We start from the raw sequence: 23020 nt of genomic DNA on the forward strand, positions 1-23020 counted from the left end.
TGCACCATTTCTAATATTTTTAGTATATTTTTAAATGTTTATACAGTAGTGTACAGTATATTGTAATAAACAAAATAGAGGAACTCAGCTCTTAATATACATTATTTAGGTATGCATACTGGTCAGAGAGCCCGTCGTAAGTCCGAGTCATCGGTAAATAGTACGTTGCTAAGTGACAAGGGGCTGTAATAAACAGGAATTTACTGGATTGAATTTCAGGTATATGTACTTAAATATTTTAATAAAGATATAGTCTATGCAACAGTCATCCAAAAGATATAAATCTGTATCTTTGCTCTTTATATAGTTTAAATTGCAAGCATGATGAAACGTGCAGAATAGTTCCTAAATACTACTTGTTAAATGTTAGTTGTAACAGTGCTATATAAAAATCTATATTTACTTCTTGAGGGAGCACTATATACAAAGTGGTCATAAAGTGCATTGGGGAATGGGAAGTGATCAGATTCAAACCAAGGAAAGGCAGGGTAACTTCAATTCTGTGGATCAAGAACCCTTCACTGGCATCAGGGCACTTCCCATGAAGAGTATAGATCTAAATGCAAGGACAAAAAAAAAATAACTAAAATACTTTATTTATTTTACATTATTTACATAAAATTTATAGTGTAATAATTTTCTACACATATACAAAGAAATAAAACCATGTTACATGGTAAATAATTCATTGTTAATAATTGTACAGAAAACTAAAGAATGAGTTATGTATATATGCTATGTATTAAAAAAGAATTATAAATAAGACATACTTTGCACATTTCATTATTCAGTCATTAGTAAAGATATGGCAAACTGTCCTTTCATGCTCTTAAAAAATGTACATCAAAATGTTGTCTGAGAGGTATGCAATGCAAAATTTAGAAAATAAAAATGAACTCTTGCTGTTTTGTTTGCTACTTGTCTGTGAAAGATTGCAAGACAACCTTTTATGCACATATGCCATCGAATACAGTACAGTGGACCCCCGCTTAACGATCACCTCCCAATGCGACCAATTATGTAAGTGTATTTATGTAAGTGCGTTTGTACGTGTATGTTTGGGGGTCTGAAATGGACTAATCTACTTCACAATATTCCTTATGGGAACAAATTCGGTCAGTACTGGCACCTGAACATACTTCTGGAATGAAAAAATATCGTTAACCGGGGGTCCACTGTATATATCAGTGGTCAGGATCCTAACTGAATGGTGCAATGGGTCCCAGTTCACCATGAAACTATTTATGAAGTACCCCTGTACTTGCATGGAAAGGAATATTTCAGGTGGTTAATATATGTATAATAAACTCATTCACACTTGAAAAACATTCATATAAAAAATATATAACTTGATTCTTCCAAAAAAATAATTACACATATTTTAAAATCAATGTATGCTAAAAATACAAAAATATAACTGAATACGTTACAAGCTTGTGCATACAAAGACCAGTAAATGTATAGTAACATTTCAAAGTTTATAAACTTAATTTTTTATTAGTCATTCAGTGAGAATTTCGACAATAATGTATTATATGTCAATACATCTTTAATACTTAACCCTTAAACGGTCCAAACAGATCGACGTTCAAATCTGTAGTGCTCCAAAAGTAGATCTACGTTTTTTTTTACATATTTTCAAATATAACAAAACAAAATGTAGATAAAAAGTTTTTTTACACATTTTCAAATGTAAAACAAGAAAGAAGATCTATATTTTTTGACATACTTTCAAATGTTGAAAAAACATATATATATGTTTGGACCATTTAAGGGTTAATTATTACAACAATTATTCCCCAGATCTAAACTCTCATTAACTAGTAATAATAACAAAAAGAAAATTTTTTGAATATTTAAATTTTTAACCTCAACTATCCAAACCTCACAATCCCAGAGCACAGCTTATTTTTTATCATTTAAGGAATATATTACTATGTTTAGTAATCAATAAAATGTGAAAGCCTAGTTAACAAATGGACTTGGCAGTTAAATATAAAATAAGGGGGATATTAGATGGGGAAGTGAAGGAAAGGCAGTGCTTTCATGCATTGGCCAGAAATGAATAACACTGGAATGAGGAGCCTGAGGCAGATGCAAGACAAGTGTGAGGCAGTGGGTAGAATGACAAAAGTAAAGAAGCTGGGATAGATGGGATTAAGACAGTTCTTAAAAGTAGGTGGGGATACAGTGTTTAAGTGGTTGGTGTATTTGTTCAATATATGTATGGAAAAGGGTAAGGTACCAAGGATTAACAGAGAGAATGCATAGTTTCCTTGCATAAGGAAAAGGGTGGATAGAAAAGCCAAAGGGCAGATGAAGCAAATGTATAGGAGGTAGGCTACTAAAGGCAGTAAAGAGTCCATATTAAGATAGTGAGGCTCAGGTTAGGGTTAGACCTGTCCCAGGATGAAACCTCTAAACTGTATTTACTAACTGTTCCAGCAAGTAGATGGAAGGGGCAGTGAGTTGACAAGTGGATGAGAGATGAAATGCTTTGCTTGAAGAGAGCTACTATATCATGTTGATAAAGTGTTAACATAGGAACATAAGAAAGAACACTGCAGCAGGCCTACTGACCCATGCGAAGCAGGTCCATGTCACCCCCCGGCTTAGACCAATGACACACCTAGTCAGGTCACTCCCACTTAAGGAAGGAGCATGGCATCAAACCTAGTAGCACAAGCTAGTCAGGTCCAACTCACACCCACCCATGTATTTATCTAACCTATTTTTAAAACTACACAATGTCTTTGCTTCTATGACAGTACTCAGAAGTTTGTTCCACTCAGCCACAACTCTATTACCAAACCAGTGCTTTCCTATATCCTTCCTGAATTGAATTTTTCCAACTTGAAACCATTGCTGCGAGTCCTGTCTTGGCTGGAAATTTTCAGCATGCTATTTACATTCCCTTTATTTATTTCTGTTTTCCATTTATACACTTCAGTCATATCCTTCACTAATTCTACGCCTTTCTAGAGAGTGCAGATTCAGGGCCCTCAGTCTGTCCTAATAGGGAAGATTTCTGATAGATGGGATCAACTTTGTCATCCTCCTCTGTACGTTTTCCAGTGCATTTACGGTGGACCCTCGTTTTTCGTAATTAATCTGTTCCAGAGAGTGTGACTATTATCGAAATTGACGATTTGCGAATCCATTTTTCCCCATAAGAAATAATGTAAATCCAATTAATTCGTTCTAGACACCCCGAAGTATCAACAACATTTTTTTTTTTACCTTAAAGATAGATTTACATACACAAAAGAATGAACATTCAACATGACGGTTACCTTTATTGAAGGCTGTTGTTGATGAATGGAAGACAGGGAGGAGGAGAGAGGGAAGAAAGGTTATTGTTTGGAAGGGGAATCCCCCTCCATAAGGACTCTAGGTCACTTCCCTTGCTTAAATATAGATTTACATGCAGAAAAGAATGCCAAATAAATGTAAAGCACTAATAAAATGTATAAATGAACATTTAACATCACAATTACCTTTTATTCAAGACTTTTGTTGGTGTATGGCAGACGGGGCAGAGAGAGGGGAGGCGAGTTTGTTGGAGAATATGACACTAATATCAACTCTACGGCTTATTTATCTATCACAATTCAACTTATATGACATAAACAATATTAATAACATAAAAACAGAATATACTCAAGAATGAATAAAATAAGTCATTATGTATGTCACGAGAAGTGTTGTGTGTTGTTGGATGTATAAGGGCCACTGAGAGTAAGCCATCCATAATGGTGAAGCAGCAGCTGAGGCGGCGGTGTTTTCTGTAGCCCTATATAACTCCAACAACATTGGAGGAGTTGGTAGAATTGCTGAATCACTGAAGAAGGCACCCTCTACCACCATCACAACCACTACCACTCTCTACCACCTTCTATCACTATCATAACTGCTACCACCATCACTACCACCACCTACCACTATTACAACCACTATCACCCTCTACCACTATCACAACTGCTACCACCCTCTAGCACCATCACTACCACCCTCTACGACTATCACAACTGCTAGCATCCTCTACCACCATCACTACCACCCTCTACCACTATCATAATTGCTAGCACCCTCTACCACCATCATAACTGCTAGCACCCTCTACCACCATCATAACTGCTAGCACCCTCTACCACCATCACTACCACCCTCTACCACTATCACAACTGCTAGCACCCTCTACCACCATCACTACCACCACTGCTACTACCCTCTACCACCATCACTACCACCACTGCTACTACCCTCTACCACCATCACTACCATTCTCTACCACTATCACAACTGCTACCACCACCATCTTCGTATTTTTCTACAAACTTTTTCTTAAATTATGTGTGTTTCTCATTCTTTACCAAAGGGCTGGAACTAGAAGCTTTCTTTGGAGCCATGGTGACTTATTTAGCAGTTGCACGCACTAAAATGAATGGAATATTATGAAATGTATCGTATGAACTCGTGGGATCATCTTCACTCACTGATAAACAATGGCACACTGACTGGGAATGGAGTGTGAGGCGGCCCGAGGCTGTGTGTACACGTCCCAGATGAATGACTATTTGCGAGTCAAACGATGATTTGCGAGTCAATGTTTTGACGAAAATAACATTACAATTTTCGAAAATTATGACTTTCGAGCCTTACGATTATCGAGGGTCCACTGTACATCCATTCTGTAATACGGTGACCAGAATTGTGCAGCATAATCTAAACGAGGCCTAACCAAGGATATATAGAGTTAAGAACAACCTGAGGACTTCTATTATTTATACTTCTTGATATGAAGCATATTGTGAACATTAATGCGCTGTTGTCTTGGTTTTAGATTACTGCTAACCAGAACTCCTAAATCCTTTTTGAAATCAGTAGTATTAAGATCTACATTTAGTTTATATGTGACATGGTTATTTTCCTATCCAACATTTAGAACTTTGCATTTGTCTATATTAAACTACATCTGCCACTTCTCCGACCACTGCATCAGTGTATTCAAATCATCCTGGGGTGCTCTAATGTCCTCATTAGAATGAATTGGGTAGCCTATTTTGGTGTCATCAGCAAATCTGCCTATGTCGCTATTTATTCCTTCATCTATGTTGTTTATGTAAATTGTGAACAACAATGGGCCCAACACTGACCCCTGCGGAACACCACTTGTGACGTGCCCGCATTCTGATTTCTCCCCATTTATGCAAACTCTCTGCTGCCTATTTGTCAACCATGCCCTACCCAGGAAAAAATTTCTCCTCCTATTCTGTGTGCCTTAAGTTTCCTCAGTAGCCTCTGGTGTGGAACTCTACTGAAAGCCTTAATGAAGTCCATATACACAATATCATATTCATTACCATGATGTACCTCCTCAAACACCTTAGTGAAAAAAGTTAGTAAATACGTAAGACAGGAACGCCCATTTGTAAAACCGTGTCGAGATTTATTAATCAATTTATGCCTTTTAAGATGGCTACAAATTGTTTCAGCAATTATTGATTCCATAAATTTCCCCACTACTTATTGGTCTATAGTTCGAAGCTAAGGACCTGTCACCTGCCTTGTAAATAGGTATTACATTTGCCACTATCAGGCACTATGCCAATTTGTAGTGATATGTTGATAAGATTAGCCAAAGGTTTACTAAGTTCATCTTTACATTCCTTTAAAACCCTTGCAAACAATTCATCAGGGCCTGGGGATTTGTTAGGTTTTCATTCCTCTATTTGTCCGAGGACCATGTCACTAGTTACCCCAATCGTGCATAGTTTATCGTCCTGTTCTACATAATTTATTATTTCTGGAATTTTGCTAGTATCTTCCTGGGTATAAACTGAGAGGAAGTAAGTATTGAAAATTTCACACATATCCTTATCACTGTCAGTGATCTCGCCTGAGTTAGTCTTCGAATTCCTTGCGACCTTAGCCTCATAATCCTTTTCTTGCTTTTATTTCTTTTTTTTATTTCTCTCTCTAATTGAATATACTGATTTCTTAACTGCCCATTCCCTCTCTTGATACACCTATATATGCCTCTCTTTTGACCAATGAGATGTTTTAATCTATAGTTCATCCATTTGGGATCATTTTTGTTACATCTAATTTCCCTACTCAGAACAAAAGTTGTCTGGGCAGCTAGAACTATGCTCTGAAAAATGCCATATTGGCAACCAACACCACCTACCTGACCCATAGTCAGGTTATCTCAATTTAGCCCACCCAGGTAATTTTTCAGTCCCATGAAATTGGTCAAATGGAAGTCTGGGACAGAGATTTGATTGCAGTTATCTGGGCAATTCCATGATATACTGAAACTAAGCGATCTGTGATCGCTTTCCCCAAGTTCATCATTAACCTCAAGATTATTAATTAGTGATTCTTTGTTGGCAAGATTTCTGTCACAGTGTTCCAATCAATTTGTCTAAAGTTAAAATCTCCCATTAACACAACATTTTCATATCTAGATGCCTTATGAATTTTGTCCCATATGAGCTTACTGCACTCCTTATCAAGGTTTAGGGGCCTATAAATCACACTGAGAACTAATTACTCACAACCCTTGAGAAATTGTAGCCAAACAGATTCTGTGTCTGATGTTTCTAATCTTATATCATGTCTAACACAATTTAAATTACCTCTGACATACATCGCCACTCCACCACCCTTCCTGTTGACCCTATCAGTCTGGAATAGTTTATAACCCTGTATGTTGCATTCAGAAGGCATTTCTCTATCTTTCAGGTTGAACCGGGTCTCTATATATTAAGGGAGCTAGTCACTCGTTGCCCTCTACTATCTCTCTTTGTTTGTTGATCAACTGATTTGCCTTTACTAGCAACTTTATTTTGAATATTGTCTTTTAAACATATCCCTGAGGTATCCTGGTAATATCTGCTATTTTCAACTCTAATACTGAATGAAGCCTGATTGTTTCCCACAAACACCCATACCTCTATAATCTATCAGTTGCAGGTCCTAGACAAGTCATCAATTACCCCCTCAATCGAACTGGCTAATGCAACCACTCCAGCCCCAGAGAGATGAACCCCATCCCTTGCATACATATCACATTTGCCATAGAATTTGTCCCAGTTATCAATGAATGGGATTGCAAGTTCCTTGCAGTACCTGTCTAACCAGCAATTTATACCAATTGCCCTAGACATCCATTCATTGCCCACTCCCTTTCTAGGCAAGATGCTACATATGATTGGGATCCCTCCCTTAGACCTATTTCTATGGCTGACCCGTACTTATCCAGTAGCTCCTGTCTCTTGCCTTTCCCAATCTCATTACCACCAGCACTAAGACAGATAATGGGCTTGTTCCCATTACCTGACATAATATTATCCAACCTGCTATGTCACCAACACCAGCTCCTGGGAGGCACAACCTGTCTGACCTTACTACCTCTGTTACAAAAAGCACAGTCCATATATCTTACCTGAGAGTGTCCCACAATCAGAATATTCTTACCTTGATTAGCAGAGGGGAGACAGTGGTACCTTTAACCTCACTAACCACTGAAATACATTCGTCCTGGAAAACAGAGAATCGATTTCCTACCTTCACATCTTCTCTATTAACCTTCCTTAACTTCTTTCTTCCTGAATTGTGAACCACTTGCCACTTAAAGTGGCTGCCACTCTCACTGCTGGTGAGAGTGGCAGCTACTTTAAGTGGCTGCCACTCCTTACCAGCTCCATTCATCTCACACTCACTCCCAAACCGATCTAGGCAAAGCTTCAGCCTCTTATTTTCCTCCTGAAGAGGTAGAACCTCTTTCTTCAACATTTTAACCTGAGATTCTAAAACACTACAGCAAGCCATGGTGCTCGGTAACACCCCACGCTAACTCCCAGACAGCTTAGGACACACATGACCTCACGTGACCACTTTGAGGATGATATCATTTTAATAAGGGTTTACACTGTTTTGTGTGTCTTTTCTATAAGTGTATTATTTATTTATCATCTGCCTTATGTTAGTTCCTCTAACTAAAGCATCAAGATCTGAACTGAAAAAAATAACAAAATAATGATAATAAAATATATTATTAATCTCAAATACATATTTAAAATTAAAATAGCTATTCTCTGCTCCATGTAATAAATATACTACAGTACATGCATTCACATTTACCTTAAAAAATTAGATGAACGTTACTTTCTACTAACGTAATTATTTCTGTGTTCCAAGTAAATATAGTATACTGATATACCTCTGAAGAGTTTTGACAGTTTATCTACTCTCTGAGACCTGGCCATGGGCCAGGATTCACATTCAATCGCTCACTTTCTCTCCAAAATTGACTGATGAGTAGATGAATGTTACTTTCTATGTGCACTTATCATAAGAAACAAACCAGTGCCAGGCTACTGTATCACAAAAACAATTATAAAGAAATCACAAGCAAAATTGAGCACAAAATGCAGCACTTAAAATTATAAATGGTGTGGCTCATTCCTTTTAGAGTGTGAGAAATCCCAATTTTGTGAATGAATGAAATTGCCAATTTACATTATTCAATATAACCTCAATAAAATGTCTGGGCATCATAATTCATATTCACAAGATTCAATAATAAGAGGAAATTCCACAATTTTTTTTTTACCTTTCTACTCTTCAAGGGAAGGGCTCTTGATCCAAGGAATTAAAGATACTCTCACCTTAAAATGAACTGGACTGCCTTTAATTCTCCCAAGTATTGTATACCTTATTTTACAGCATTAAAGACTTATTTTTACCCCAAAATTAGTCTCAAAAATTTACCCAGTATCTTGGAGGCTGAAGTACTGTTTATCTTTTTTTTTTTCCCAATCAGAATTGGGGGGGTGAAGGAAGAAGCGTCCTCGGCACCAGATCGTCTTGTTTGCCATAAAATACATAACTAAATGGGTTAGCACTCTCCTTAAAGGCCCCCCCCCCCCAAAAAAAAAAAAGATCCTTCTTAAGTAGTGAAGTTTAGTTCAACCCATACTCCACACTGACATTTAAAAACTTAACGAATCCTAACAGAGTAAATTAAGTAACCTCAAAGAAAAGTATAAACTAATGAACTAGATAAAACAGTGCAAAAACTAGATAAAATACTAACAACAAGCATCCATAAACCAGTGTGGCCACAAAACCATAACAATTAAGTCTTGAGGAAAAATATCACAAGTAAAACACTAACATTATTAGGATGAATGTACTGTATGTAAATAAGATATCTGTCTTGAAATGCTACTGAGCAATACAAGTTTCCAAAGGGTTATCATTCATCTTTCAGTTGAAATCCTTGTTTCTGATATACATCTTTTATAATATTTGTACTTTTTAAATACAGTAGAGAGAGATTTTTAAATATGGTATCAAAAATTAAATGAAAAGTGCAGCAATCTGGTGTCATAAAACATATCAATGAAGAATATTTCACGAGATTTATGTGTTTACTACTATTAAAGAACAAAAAGGCACAATACTGTGACTGGAACAATACACAAATAACCTGCATATAGGAGCGAGGAACTTACAATGACATTTTGGTCTAACTTGGACCATTTACACAGCCACACTGTGTGACTTTGTAAATGGTCCAAGTCAGATTGAAATGTCATCTTCAGTTCCTCTCTCCTATGTGCAGGTTGTGTATTACTACCATTAATTCCTGAACAATGCTGTAAATAAAATTTAGAAAGAATAAAAACTAGTCAGACTATGGAATGGATGGAAAATGCCATTACATTATATACAGTACAACTCTTATAAATTAGGCAAGATATGTTAATATCTAAGCCAATATTTTCTAGTCACAAATTTCTTAATGTAAAACACCTATCTAAATAATAATGGAAAACAATCATTAGTCATATAAAAGCACAAAATTGAGCCTTTCAGTGTTGGATATTTATTTAAATAAAATATAGAAATATAGAATACTGTACTATAATTTTGAGAAACATTTAAATGTATTGGAAAAATAATTAGTGTAATGCTGAAGTGCAAGGTTTCCTCTGAATAAAAGTAAAAAATTAAAGTTACCCAATTAATCAACTCCAACATTCTGTAAACAATAAAGTGAAATAAGTAATTTATGTTGATACAGTAATATCAACTTCGCAGTTTTCAAGAATTTAGAGAGGTATTATGAACCAATACCAAATATTTCCACTACATATATCTTCCCTCGTTATATAAAATAAATATATATTTATTTTTAAACTCATTTCTGCACCAAGCAGGGACCAACATGCCTACAGTTTTTATTTTAGACTTCTTTAATAAAAAATTTTTTAATTTTGTGTAAAACTGGCCAAATTACTGATTTCCACATGTATTACAGGGTAGTTTTGAGAGCTGGATGGGCAATTTTTGTGCTCAAATGACAGAACAGATAGCATACTAGCAAAACAGCCAGAAACTGGGTCAAATCGACCATTGGAACTGGCTTAAAATTGGACTCACAATAGGCAAAATCACCAATGTGTAAACTGCACCGAGCCCAACTTTGTGCCTGCATAATTCTGTAAGTTTTCCATCAAATTTTACATTTTGTGTCATTACCTTCAGAAAAATATTCTCTACCATTTCAAAAGATTTTTTTTTAAACATCACAACACTGTCAGCACTTTTAATGTTAGCAAAGTGTGGGGAGGGGTTATGATCGTGAAGGGTGAACGTACTCTGTTTTGCAATAATGTAATTTTTAATAAATAACTGATCTAACTCAAGAGGTAACCATAGTAAGAGTAATTTTAGTCATTTTAATAAATAAAAACAAATAATCATATTTGTTTATGGTGCAGTAAACTCAAACGGAACATTAATAGTGTTACAGTATATAGCATCAATAAAATCTTTCTGCCCATGTTAAAGAATTATTTATATTCAACACACACACACACACACACATTGTCTTTTAACAGCAATTAAGAAATTACTGACTGGCATCTCAATATGGCATTCACAATACTAAAAAAAAAAAAAAAAAAAGGGTCGCAGTTTATTCACTGAAGGATATATCTGCTACACGGTAGTAGATGACAGAGGTTTCATCTGTTCTAATTTCTGGGGATCCTTTTTAGTGAACGTTACCCAAGAGTATACTATACTGCCAATAATACTGCAAAATAATTAAAAGATAAATATTAATTCACACATACAGTACTTTTGAATATAGTACAATATAGACTTAATGTAAGTACATGTATTTTTATAATTATTTTTATTAACACACTGGCCGATTCCCACCAAGGCAGGGTGGCCCGAAAAAAAAAAAAACTTTCACCATCATTCACTCCATCACTGTCTTGCCAGAAGGGTGCTTTACACTACAGTTTTTAAACTGCAACATTAACACCCCTCCTTCAGAGTGCAGGCACTGTACTTCCCATCTCCAGGACTGAAGTCCGGCCTGCCGGTTTCCCTGAATCCCTTCATAAATGTTACTTTGCTCACACTCCAACAGCATGTCAAGTATTAAAAACCATTTGTCTCCATTCACTCCTACCAAACACGCTCACGCATACCTGCTGGAAGTCCAAGCCCCTCGCACACAAAACCTCCTTTACCCCCTCCCTCCAACCTTTCCTAGGCCGACCCCTACACCGCCTTCCTTCCACTACGGACTGATACACTCCTGAAGTCTTTCTGTTTTGCTCCATTCTCTCTACATGTCCGAACCACCTCAACAACCCTTCCTCAGCCCTCTGGACAACAGTTTTGGTAATCCTGCACCTCCTCCTAACTTCCAAACTATGAATTCTCTGCATTATAGTCACACCACACATTGCTCTCAGACATGACATCTCCACTGCCTCCAGCCTTCTCCTCGCTGCAACATTCATCACCCATGCTTCACACCCATATAAGAGCGTTGGTAAAACTATACTCTCATACATTCCCCTCTTTGCCTCCAAGGACAAAGTTCTTTGTCTCCACAGACTCCTAAGTGCACCGCTCACCCTTTTCCCCTCGTCAATTCTATGATTCACCTCATCTTTCATAGACCCATCCGCTGACACGTCCACTCCCAAATATCTGAATACATTCACCTCCTCCATACTCTTTCCCTCCAATCTGATATCCATTCTTTCATCACCTAATCTTTTTGTTATCCTCATAACCTTACTCTTTCCTGCATTCACTTTTAATTTTCTTCTTTTGCATACCCTACCAAATTCATCCACCAACCTCTGCAACTTCTCTTCAGAATCTCCCAAGAGCAGTGTCATCAGCAAAGAGCAACTGTGACAACTCCCACTTTATGTGTGATTCTTTATCTTTTAACTCTACGCCTCTTGCCAAGACCCTCGCATTTACTTCTCTTACAACCCCATCTATAAATATATTAAACAACCATGGTGACATCACACATCCTTGTCTAAGGCCTACTTTTACTGGGAAATAATCTCCCTCTTTCCTACATACTCTAACTTGAGCCTCACTATCCTCATAAAAACTCTTAACTGCTTTCAGTAACCTACCTCCTACACCATACACCTGCAACATCTGCCACATTGCCCCCCTATCCACCCTGTCATATGCCTTTTCCAAATCCATAAATGCCACAAAAACCTCTTTAGCCTTATCTAAATACTGTTCACTTATATGTTTCACTGTAAACACCTGGTCCACACACCCCCTACCTTTCCTAAAGCCTCCTTGTTCATCTGCTATCCTATTCTCCGTCTTACTCTTAATTCTTTCAATAATAACTCTACCATACGCTTTACCAGGTATACTCAACAGACTTATCCCCCTATAATTTTTGCACTCTCTTTTGTCCCCTTTGCCTTTATACAAAGGAAATATGCATGCTCTCTGTCAATCCCTAGGTACCTTATCCTCTTCCATACATTTATTAAATAATTGCACCAACCACTCCAAAACTATATCCCCACCTGCTTTTTACATTTCTATCTTTATCCCATCAATCCTGGCTGCCTTACCCCATATACATGTGTGTATATATATATATATATATATATTATATATATATATATATATATATATATATATATATATATATATATATATTTATATATATTTATATATATATATATATATATATATATATATATATATATATATATATATATATATATATATATATACATATATATTATAGGTAGTAGGTTGGTAGACAGCAACCACCCAGGGAGGTACTACCGTCCTGCCAAGTGAGTGTAAAACGAAAGCCTGTAATTGTTTTACATGATGGTAGGATTGCTGGTGTCCTTTTTTCTGTCTCATGAACATGCAAGATTTCAGGTATGTCTTGCTACTTCTACTTACACTTAGGTCACACTACACATACATGTACAAGCACATATATACACACCCCTCTGGGTTTTCTTCCATTTTCTTTCTAGTTCTTATTCTTGTTTATTTCCTCTTATCTCCATGGGGAAGTGGAACAGAATTCTTCCTCCGTAAGCCATGCGTGTTGTAAGAGGCGACTAAAATGCCGGGAGCAAGGGGCTAGTAACCTCTTCTCCTGTATATATTACTAAATGTAAAAGGAGAAACTTTCGTTTTTCCTTTTGGGCCACCCCGCCTCGGTGGGATACGGCCGGTGTGTTGAAAGAAAGAAAGATATATATATATATATATATGGGGTAAGGCAGCCGGGATTGATGGGATAAAGATAGAAATGTAAAAAGCAGGTGGGGATATATATATATATATGCAAAACAACCACTCTGAAACAGTGGTTAGTCAGTGAGTAGTCACGAAAGCGCTTGGAATTTCTCTATTCTTTCAGAGTGGTTGTTTTGCATATTTTGAAATCACCTGTTTACTGTGATCTTATTGCATATATATATATATATATATATATATATATATATATATATATATATATATATATATATATATATATATATATATATATATATATATATATATATATATATATATATATATATATATATATATATATATATATATATATATATATATATATATATATATATATATATATATATATATATATATATATATATATATATATATATATATATATATATATATATATATATATATATATATATATATATATATATATATATATATATATATATATATATATATATATATATATATATATATATATATATATATATATATATATATATATATGTGTATATATATATATATACATATATACACACACACACAGTGGACCCCCAGTTAACGATATTTTTTCACTCCAGAAGTATGTTCAGGTGCCAGTACTGACCGAATTTGTTCCCATAAGAAATATTGTGAAGTAGATTAGTCCATTTCAGACCCCCAAACATACACGTACAAACGCACTTACATAAATACACTTACATAATTGGTCGCATTCGGAGGTAATCGTTATGCGGGGGTCCACTGTATATATATATATATATATATATATATATATATATATATATATATATATATATATATATATAAAAATATATATATATATATATATATATATATATAAATATTTTTTTTTTTTCTCAACAAGTTGGTCGTCTCCCACCGAGGCAGGGTGACCCAAAAAAGAAAGAAAATCCCCAAAAAGAAAATACTTTCATCATCATTCAACACTTTCACCACACTCACACATTATCACTGCTTTTGCAGAGGTGCTCAGAATACAACAGTTTAGAAGCATATACGTATAAAGATACACAACATATCCCTCCAAACTGCCAATATCCCAAACTCCTCCTTTAAAGTGCAGGCATTGTACTTCCCATTTCCAGGACTCAAGTCCGACTATAAGAAAATAACCGGTTTCCCTGAATCCCTTCACTAAATATTACCCTGCTCACACTCCAACAGATCGTCAGGTCCCAAGTATCATTCGTCTCCATTCACTCCTATCTAACACGCTCATGCACGCTTGCTGGAAGTCCAAGCCCCTCGCCCACAAAACCTCCTTTACCCCCTCTTTCCAACCCTTTCGAGGACGACCCCTACCCCTCTTTCCTTCCCCTATAGATTTATATGCTTTCCATGTCATTCTACTTTGATCCATTCTCTCTAAATGACCAAACCACCTCAACAACCCCTCTTCTGCCCTCTGACTAATGCTTTTATTAACTCCACACCTTCTCCTAATTTCCACACTCCGAATTTTCTGCATAATATTTACACCACACATTGCCCTTAGACAACACATCTCCACTGCCTCCAACCGTCTCCTCGCTGCTGCATTTACCACCCAAGCTTCACATCCATATAAGAGTGTTGGTACTACTATACTTTCATACATTCCCTTCTTTGCCTCCATAGATAACGTTTTTTGACTCCACATATACCTCAACGCACCACTCACCTTTTTTCCCTCATCAATTCTATGATTAACCTCATCCTTCATAAATCCATCCGCCGACACGTCAACTCCCAAGTATCTGAAAACATTCACTTCTTCCATACTCCTCCTCCCCAATTTGATATCCAATTTTTCTTTATCTAAATCATTTGATACCCTCATCACCTTACTCTTTTCTATGTTCACTTTCAACTTTCTACCTTTACACACATTCTCAAACTCATCCACTAACCTTTGCAATTTTTCTTTAGAATCTCCCATAAGCACAGTATCATCAGCAAAAAGTAACTGTGTCAATTCCCATTTTGAATTTGATTCCCCATAATTTAATCCCACCCCTCTCCCGAACACCCTAGCATTTACTTCTTTTACAACCCCATCTATAAATATATTAAACAACCATGGTGACATTACACATCCCTGTCTAAGACCTACTTTTACCGGGAAGTATTCTCCCTCTCTTCTACACACCCTAACCTGAGCGTCACTATCCTCATAAAAGCTCTTTACAGCATTTAGTAACTTACCACCTATTCCATAAACTTGCAACATCTGCCACATTGCTCCTCTATCCACTCAATCATATGCCTTTTCTATATATATATATTTTTTTTTCAACAAGTCGGCCGTCTCCCACCGAGGTAGGGTGACCCAAAAAAAAGAAAGAAAATCACCAAAAAGAAAATACTTTCATCATTATTCAACACTTTCACCTCACTCACACATAATCACTGTTTTTGCAAAGGTCCTCAGAACACAACAGTTTAGAAGCATATATGTATAAAGATACACAACATATTCCTCCAAACTGCTAATATCTCGAAACCCCTCCTTTAGAGTGCAGGCATTGTACTTCCCATTTCCAGGACTCAAGTCCGGCTATATAAAAATATCCGGTTTCCCTGAATCCCTTCACTAAATATTACCCTGCTCACTCCAACAGATCGTCAGGTCCCAAATACCATTTGTCTCTATTCACTCCTATTGAACACGCTCATGCACGCCTGCTGGAAGTCCAAGCCCCTCGCCCATAAAACCTCCCTTACCCCTTCCTTTCAACCTGTTCGAGGATGACCCCTACCCCGTCTTCCTTCTCCTACCGATTTAAATGCTATCCATGTCATTCTACTTTGATCCATTCTCTCTAAATGACCAAACCACCTCAACAACCCCTCTTCAGCCCTCTCACAAATACTTTTATTAACTCCACACCTTCTCCTAATTTCCACACTCAGAATTTTCTGCATAATATTTACACCACACATTGCCCTTAGACAGGACATCTTCACTGCCTCCAACCATCTCCTCGCTGCTGCATTCACAACCCAAGCTTCACACCCATATAAGAGTGTTGGTACTACTATACTTTCATACATTCCCTTCTTTGCCTCCATAGATAACGTTTTTTGACTCCACATATGCCTCAATGCACCACTCACCTTTTTTTCCTCATCAATTCTATGATTAACCTCATCCTTCATAAATTCATCCGCCGACACGTCAACTCCCAAGTATCTGAAAACATTCACTTCTTCCATACTCCTCCTCCCCAATTTGATATCCAATTTTTCTTTATCTAAATCATTTGATACCCTCATCACCTTACTCTTTTCTATGTTCACTTTCAACTTTCTACCTTTACACACACTCCCAAACTCATCCACTAACCTTTGCAATTTTTCTTTAGAATCTCCCATAAGCACAGTATCATCAGCAAAAAGTAACTGTGTTAATTCCCATTTTGAATTTGATTCCCCATAATTTAATCCCACCCCTCTCCCGAACACCCTAGCATTTACTTCTTTTACAACCCCGTCTATAAATATATTAAACAACCATGGTGACATTACACATCCCTGTCTAAGACCTACTTTTACTGGGAAGTAGTCTCCCTCTCTTCTACACACCCTAACCTGAGCCTCACTATCCTCATAAAAACTCTTTACAGCATTTAGTAACTTACCACCTATTCCATATACTTGCAACATCTGCCACATTGCTCCTCTATCCACTCTATCATATGCCTTTTCTAAATCCATAAATGCAATAAAAACTTCCCTACCTTTATGTAAATAATGTTCACATATATGCTTCAATGTAAACACTTGATCTACACATTCCCTACCCACTCTGAAACCTCCTTGCTCATCCGCAATCCTACATTCTGTCTTGCCTCTAATTCTTTCAATTATAACCCTACTGTACACTTTTCCTGGTATACTCAATAAACTTATTCCTCTATAATTTTTACAATCTCTTTTGTCCCCTTTCCCTTTATATAAAGGGACTATACATGCTCTCCACCAATCCCTAGGTACCTTCCCCTCTTTCATACATTTATTAAACAAAAGTATGTAAAGTAAAAGGACACAAGTGCAACTAATGTGACATTTTTTGTGGCAACCTTTCGCTCTCCAGGAGCTTTATCAAGCCATTTCAAACAATACATGGACACAGAGGGCATATAAAGGCTCAGAGTGAGGTGCAATGCTAGTTAGGTACCATTTCGATGTTCACTAGTGGTAGTAGTAGTAGTAGTATGTAGGAACGATAACTTGAACAACGCCTGTGTACAACACCGAAATTCCACCAATCATCTCATGAAATTCAGAGACGCCCAATTAGTGATCAATGAAACTAATTTCCGCAGACGCAAGTGCCTTGAATCAGCACTGATCGCTGTTTCGAATACAATTAAACAAAACAACGGCAGCTTCACCATCTCCGAAGTCTTAGCAAGAATCCTCCTGAAAACAGTAAACCCTGCCATCACATAGTCTCTCCTGTTATACTACACAAAGCACATTACAGAGAGTGAACACTGAAACAAGCTGCCTCTTTCCAGTCTATATTTGTCCAACCTATTTTTATGTTACCCAAGTAATAGCTTTTATATCCTTTTACTCATGTACGAATTAATTGCTCTACCATATTGTATTACTTTTGTCACTACTACTACTACCACTAGTGAACATCGAAATGGTACCTCACTAGCATTGCACCTCACTCTGAGCCTTTATATACCCTCTGTGTCCATGTATTGTTTGTAATGGCTTGATAAAGCTCCTGGAGAGCGAAACGTTGCCACAATAAATGTCACATTAGTTGCACTTGTGTCCTTTTACTTTACATATTGTCGGTAATTCTACCAACTTCATTATAAACAAAAGTACCAACCACTCCAACACTATATCCCCCCCTGCTTTTAACATTTCTGTCATGATCCCATCAGTTCCAGCTGCTTTACCCCCTTTCATTCTACGTAATGCCTCGCATACCTCCCCCACACTTGCATTCTGCTCTTCTTCACTCCTAAAAGATGGTATACCTCCCTGACCAGTGCATGAAATTACCGTCTCCCTTTCTTCCTCAACATTTAAAAGTTCCTCAAAATATTCTCGCCATCTACCTAATACCTCCCTCTCCCCATCTACTAACTCCCCTACTCTGTTTTTAACTGACAAATCCATACTTTCCCTAGGCTTTCTTAACTTGTTTAACTCACTCCAAAATTTTTTCTAATTTTCATTAAAATTTCTTGACAGTGCCTCTCCCACTCTATCATCTGCTCTCCTTTTGCACTCTCTCACCACTCTCTTCATCTTTCTTTTACTCTCCATATACTCTGCTCTTCTTATAACACTTCTGCTTTGTAAAAACCTCTCATAAGCTAACTTTTTCTCTTTTATCACACCCTTTACTTCATCATTCCACCAATCACTCCTCTTTCCACCTGCCCCCACCCTCCTATAACCACAAACTTCTGCCCCACATTCTAATACTGCATTTTTAAAACTATTCCAACCCTCTTCAACCCCCCCACTACTCATCTTTGCACTAGTCCACCTTTCTGCCAACAGTCGCTTATATCTCCCCCGAACTTCCTCCTCCCTTAGTTTATACACTTTCACCTCCCTCTTACTTGTTGTTGCCACCTTCCTCTTTTCCCATCTACCTCTTACTCTAACTGTAGCTACAACTAAATAATGATCCGATATATCAGTTGCCCCTCTATAAACATGTACATCCTGGAGCCTACCCATCAACCTTTTATCCACCAATACATAATCTAACAAACTACTTTCATTATGTGCTACATCATATCTTGTATATTTATTTATCCTCTTTTTCATAAAATATGTATTACTTATTACCAAATCTCTTTCTATACATAGCTCAATTAAAGGCTCCCCATTTACATTTACCCCTGGCACCCCAAATTTACCTACTACTCCCTCCATAACATTTTTACACACTTTAGCATTGAAATCCCCAACCACCATTACTCTCACACTTGATTCAAAACTCCCCACGCATTCACTCAACATTTCCCAAAATCTCTCTCTCTCCTCTACACTTCTTTCTTCTCCAGGTGCATACACGCTTACTATAACCCACTTTTCACATCCAATCTTTATTTTACTCCACATAATCCTTGAATTAATACATTTATAGTCCCTCTTTTCCTGCCATAGCTTATCCTTCAACATTATTGCTACTCCTTCTTTAGCTCTAACTCTATTTGAAACCCCTGACCTAATCCCATTTATTCCTCTCCATTGAAACTCCCCCACCCCCTTCAGCTTCGTTTCACTTAAAGCCAGGACATCCAGCTTCTTCTCATTCATAACATCCACAATCATCTCTTTCTTATCATTTGCACAACATCCACGCACATTCAGACTTCCCACTTTGACAATTTTCTTCTTCTTATTCTTTATATATATATATATATATATATATATATATATATATATATATATATATATATATATATATATATATATATATATATATATATATATATAAATATATATATATATATAAATATATATATATATATATATATATATATATATATATATATATATATATATATATATATATATATATATATATATATATATATATATATGCGCAAAATAACCACTATGAAAGAATAGTGAAATTCCAAGCGCTTTTGTGACTACTCACATTATCAAGGAACAATGAAAGTAAAGCATCAAAGGAAGGTATATAAAGGGTCTAGCCCACACCTCACTATCAGATCCCACAACAAAGGCACACATGACGCACGACTCATAAGAAAGGGAACACTGCAGCAGGCCCACCGGCCCAACTAGACAGGTCCTACACACAACCCACCAACAAACTATTCTACCCAAGAAATAAGAATTTTAAAATTATTTGTCCAATGTATTATTAAATTCTTCCCAAATTCTATTAATTATAAATGGATCTAATTTATATAAACCAAAGGAAATATTCATATTATTGTCAAAACTGCTTTTTATGAAACAAGATTCAATTATATTCCTGTCGATCATGGACTTGCTTGATACAACTTTCTCAACTTTCTGAAAATCAATTGGATGGTTAAAATCTCTCACATGAATAAATAGAGCATTGGAATCTTGTCCAGTTCTAATGCTATATTTATTTTACAGTGGACCCCCGGTTAACGATTTTAATCCGTGCAAGAGGGCTCATCGTTATGCGAAATAATCGTTATGCGAATCAATTTTCCCCATAAGAAATAATGGAAATAAAATTAATCCGTGCAAGACGCCCAAAAGTATGAAAAAAATTTTTTTTTACCACATGAAATGTTAATTTTAATACACACAAACTGAAAAAGGCATGCACAATTACATGACACTTACTTTTATTGAAGATCTGGTGATGATTGATGGGATGGGAGGAGGGGAGAGCATTATCTTCTTACTGTTTAGAAGGGGAATCCCCTTCCATTAGGACTTGAGGTAGCAAGTCCTTTTCTGGGGTTACTTCCCTTCTTCTTTTAATGCCACTAGGACCAGCTTGAGAGTCACTGGACCTCTGTTGCACAACAAATCTGTCCATAGAGCTCTGTACCTCCCGTTCCTTCAAGACTTTCCTAAAATGGGCCATAACATTGTCATTGAAATAGTCACAAGCACGGCTTGCAACAGCTGTGTCAGGGTGATTTTCATCTATAAAGGTTTGCAGTTCAACCCACTCTGCACACATTTCCTTAATCTTTGAAGTAGGCACAATGGATTCCACAACTGGCATAGGCTTCTCAGGGTTAGCCCCAAACCCTTCAAAATCTTTCTTAATTTCCATACTAATTCCCACCCTTTTTACCACAGGGTTGGCACTAGAAGCTTTCTTGGGGCCCATGGTCACTTATTTTCCACAAACAGCACCGAAAACACTGTAATAATACGAAATATTCCGAGTGTATGCTTGGATGTTACCGCGGAGGCTGGCTGGTAAACAATGGGACGGCCGGCACATGTGAGGGCACATTGGACGCGTCTCGGACGAAAATCGGTATGCGGGTTTTTAATCGGTATGCGGGGCAAAAATTTTGCGATAAAAGTAATCGTTATGCGGAAAAATCGCTATGCGATGCCATCGTTATGCGGGGGTCCACTGTATTTATTTTATTATCACACTGGCCGATTCCCACCAAGGCAGGGTGGCCCGAAAAAGAAAAACTTTCACCATCATTCACTCCATCACTGTCTTGCCAGAAGGGTGCTTTACACTACAGTTTTTAAACTGCAACATTAACACCCCTCCTTCAGAGTGCAGGCACTGTACTTCCCATCTCCAGGACTCAAGTCCGGCCTGCCGGTTTCCCTGAGCCCCTTCATAAATGTTACTTTGCTCACACTCCAACAGCACATCAAGTATTAAAAACCATTTGTCTCCATTCACTCCTATCAAACACGCTCACGCATGCCTGCTGGAAGTCCAAGCCCCTCGCACACAAAACCTCCTTTACCCCCTCTCTCCAACCTTTCCTAGGCCGACCCCTACCCCGCCTTCCTTCCACTACAGACTGATACACTCTTGAAGTCATTCTGTTTCGCTCCATTCTCTCTACATGTCCGAACCACCTCAACAACCCTTCCTCAGCCCTCTGGACAACAGTTTTGGTAATCCCGCACCTCCTCCTAACTTCCAAACTACGAATTCTCTGCATTATATTCACACCACACATTGCCCTCAGACATGACATCTCCACTGCCTCCAGCCTTCTCCTCGCTGCAACATTCATCACCCATGCTTCACACCCATATAAGAGCGTTGGTAAAACTATACTCTCATACATTCCCCTCTTTGCCTCCAAGGACAAAGTTCTTTGTCTCCACAGACTCCTAAGTGCACCACTCACTCTTTTCCCCTCATCAATTCTATGATTCACCTCATCTTTCATAGACCCATCCGCTGACACGTCCACTCCCAAATATCTGAATACATTCACCTCCTCCATACTCTCTCCCTCCAATCTGATATTCAATCTTTCATCACCTAATCTTTTTGTTATCCTCATAACCTTACTCTTTCCTGTATTCCCTACCAAATTCATCCACCAATCTCTGCAACTTCTCTTCAGAATCTCCCAAGAGCACAGTGTCATCAGCAAAGAGCAGCTGTGACAACTCCCACTTTATGTGTGATTCTTTATCTTTTAACTCCACGCCTCTTGCCAAGACCCTCGCATTTACTTCTCTTACAACCCCATCTATAAATATTAAACAACCACGGTGACATCACACATCCTTGTCTAAGGCCTACTTTTACTGGGAAAAAATTTCCCTCTTTCCTACATACTCTAACTTGAGTCTCACTATCCTCGTAAAAACTCTTCACTGCTTTCAGTAACCTACCTCCTACACCATACACTTGCAACATCTGCCACATTGCCCCCCTATCCACCCT

General features: G+C 37.2%; 1 protein-coding gene across 1 annotated transcript in view; it reads right to left on the reverse strand.

Moving 5' to 3' along the window:
• Positions 1 to 1714: 1714 nt before the first annotated feature.
• The window catches only part of frc (fringe connection), a 252883-nt gene continuing 231577 nt past the window's right edge, over positions 1715 to 23020 (reverse strand). The window contains exon 9 of the mRNA XM_070094316.1: positions 1715 to 11113. Coding sequence (XP_069950417.1) covers positions 11017 to 11113 — 97 coding nt within the window. The 3' untranslated portion in view covers positions 1715 to 11016. The remainder of the gene's footprint in view (positions 11114 to 23020) is intronic.

The sequence above is a fragment of the Cherax quadricarinatus genome, chromosome 45 (assembly GCF_038502225.1).
Source record: "Cherax quadricarinatus isolate ZL_2023a chromosome 45, ASM3850222v1, whole genome shotgun sequence".
Lineage (NCBI taxonomy): Eukaryota > Metazoa > Arthropoda > Malacostraca > Decapoda > Parastacidae > Cherax > Cherax quadricarinatus.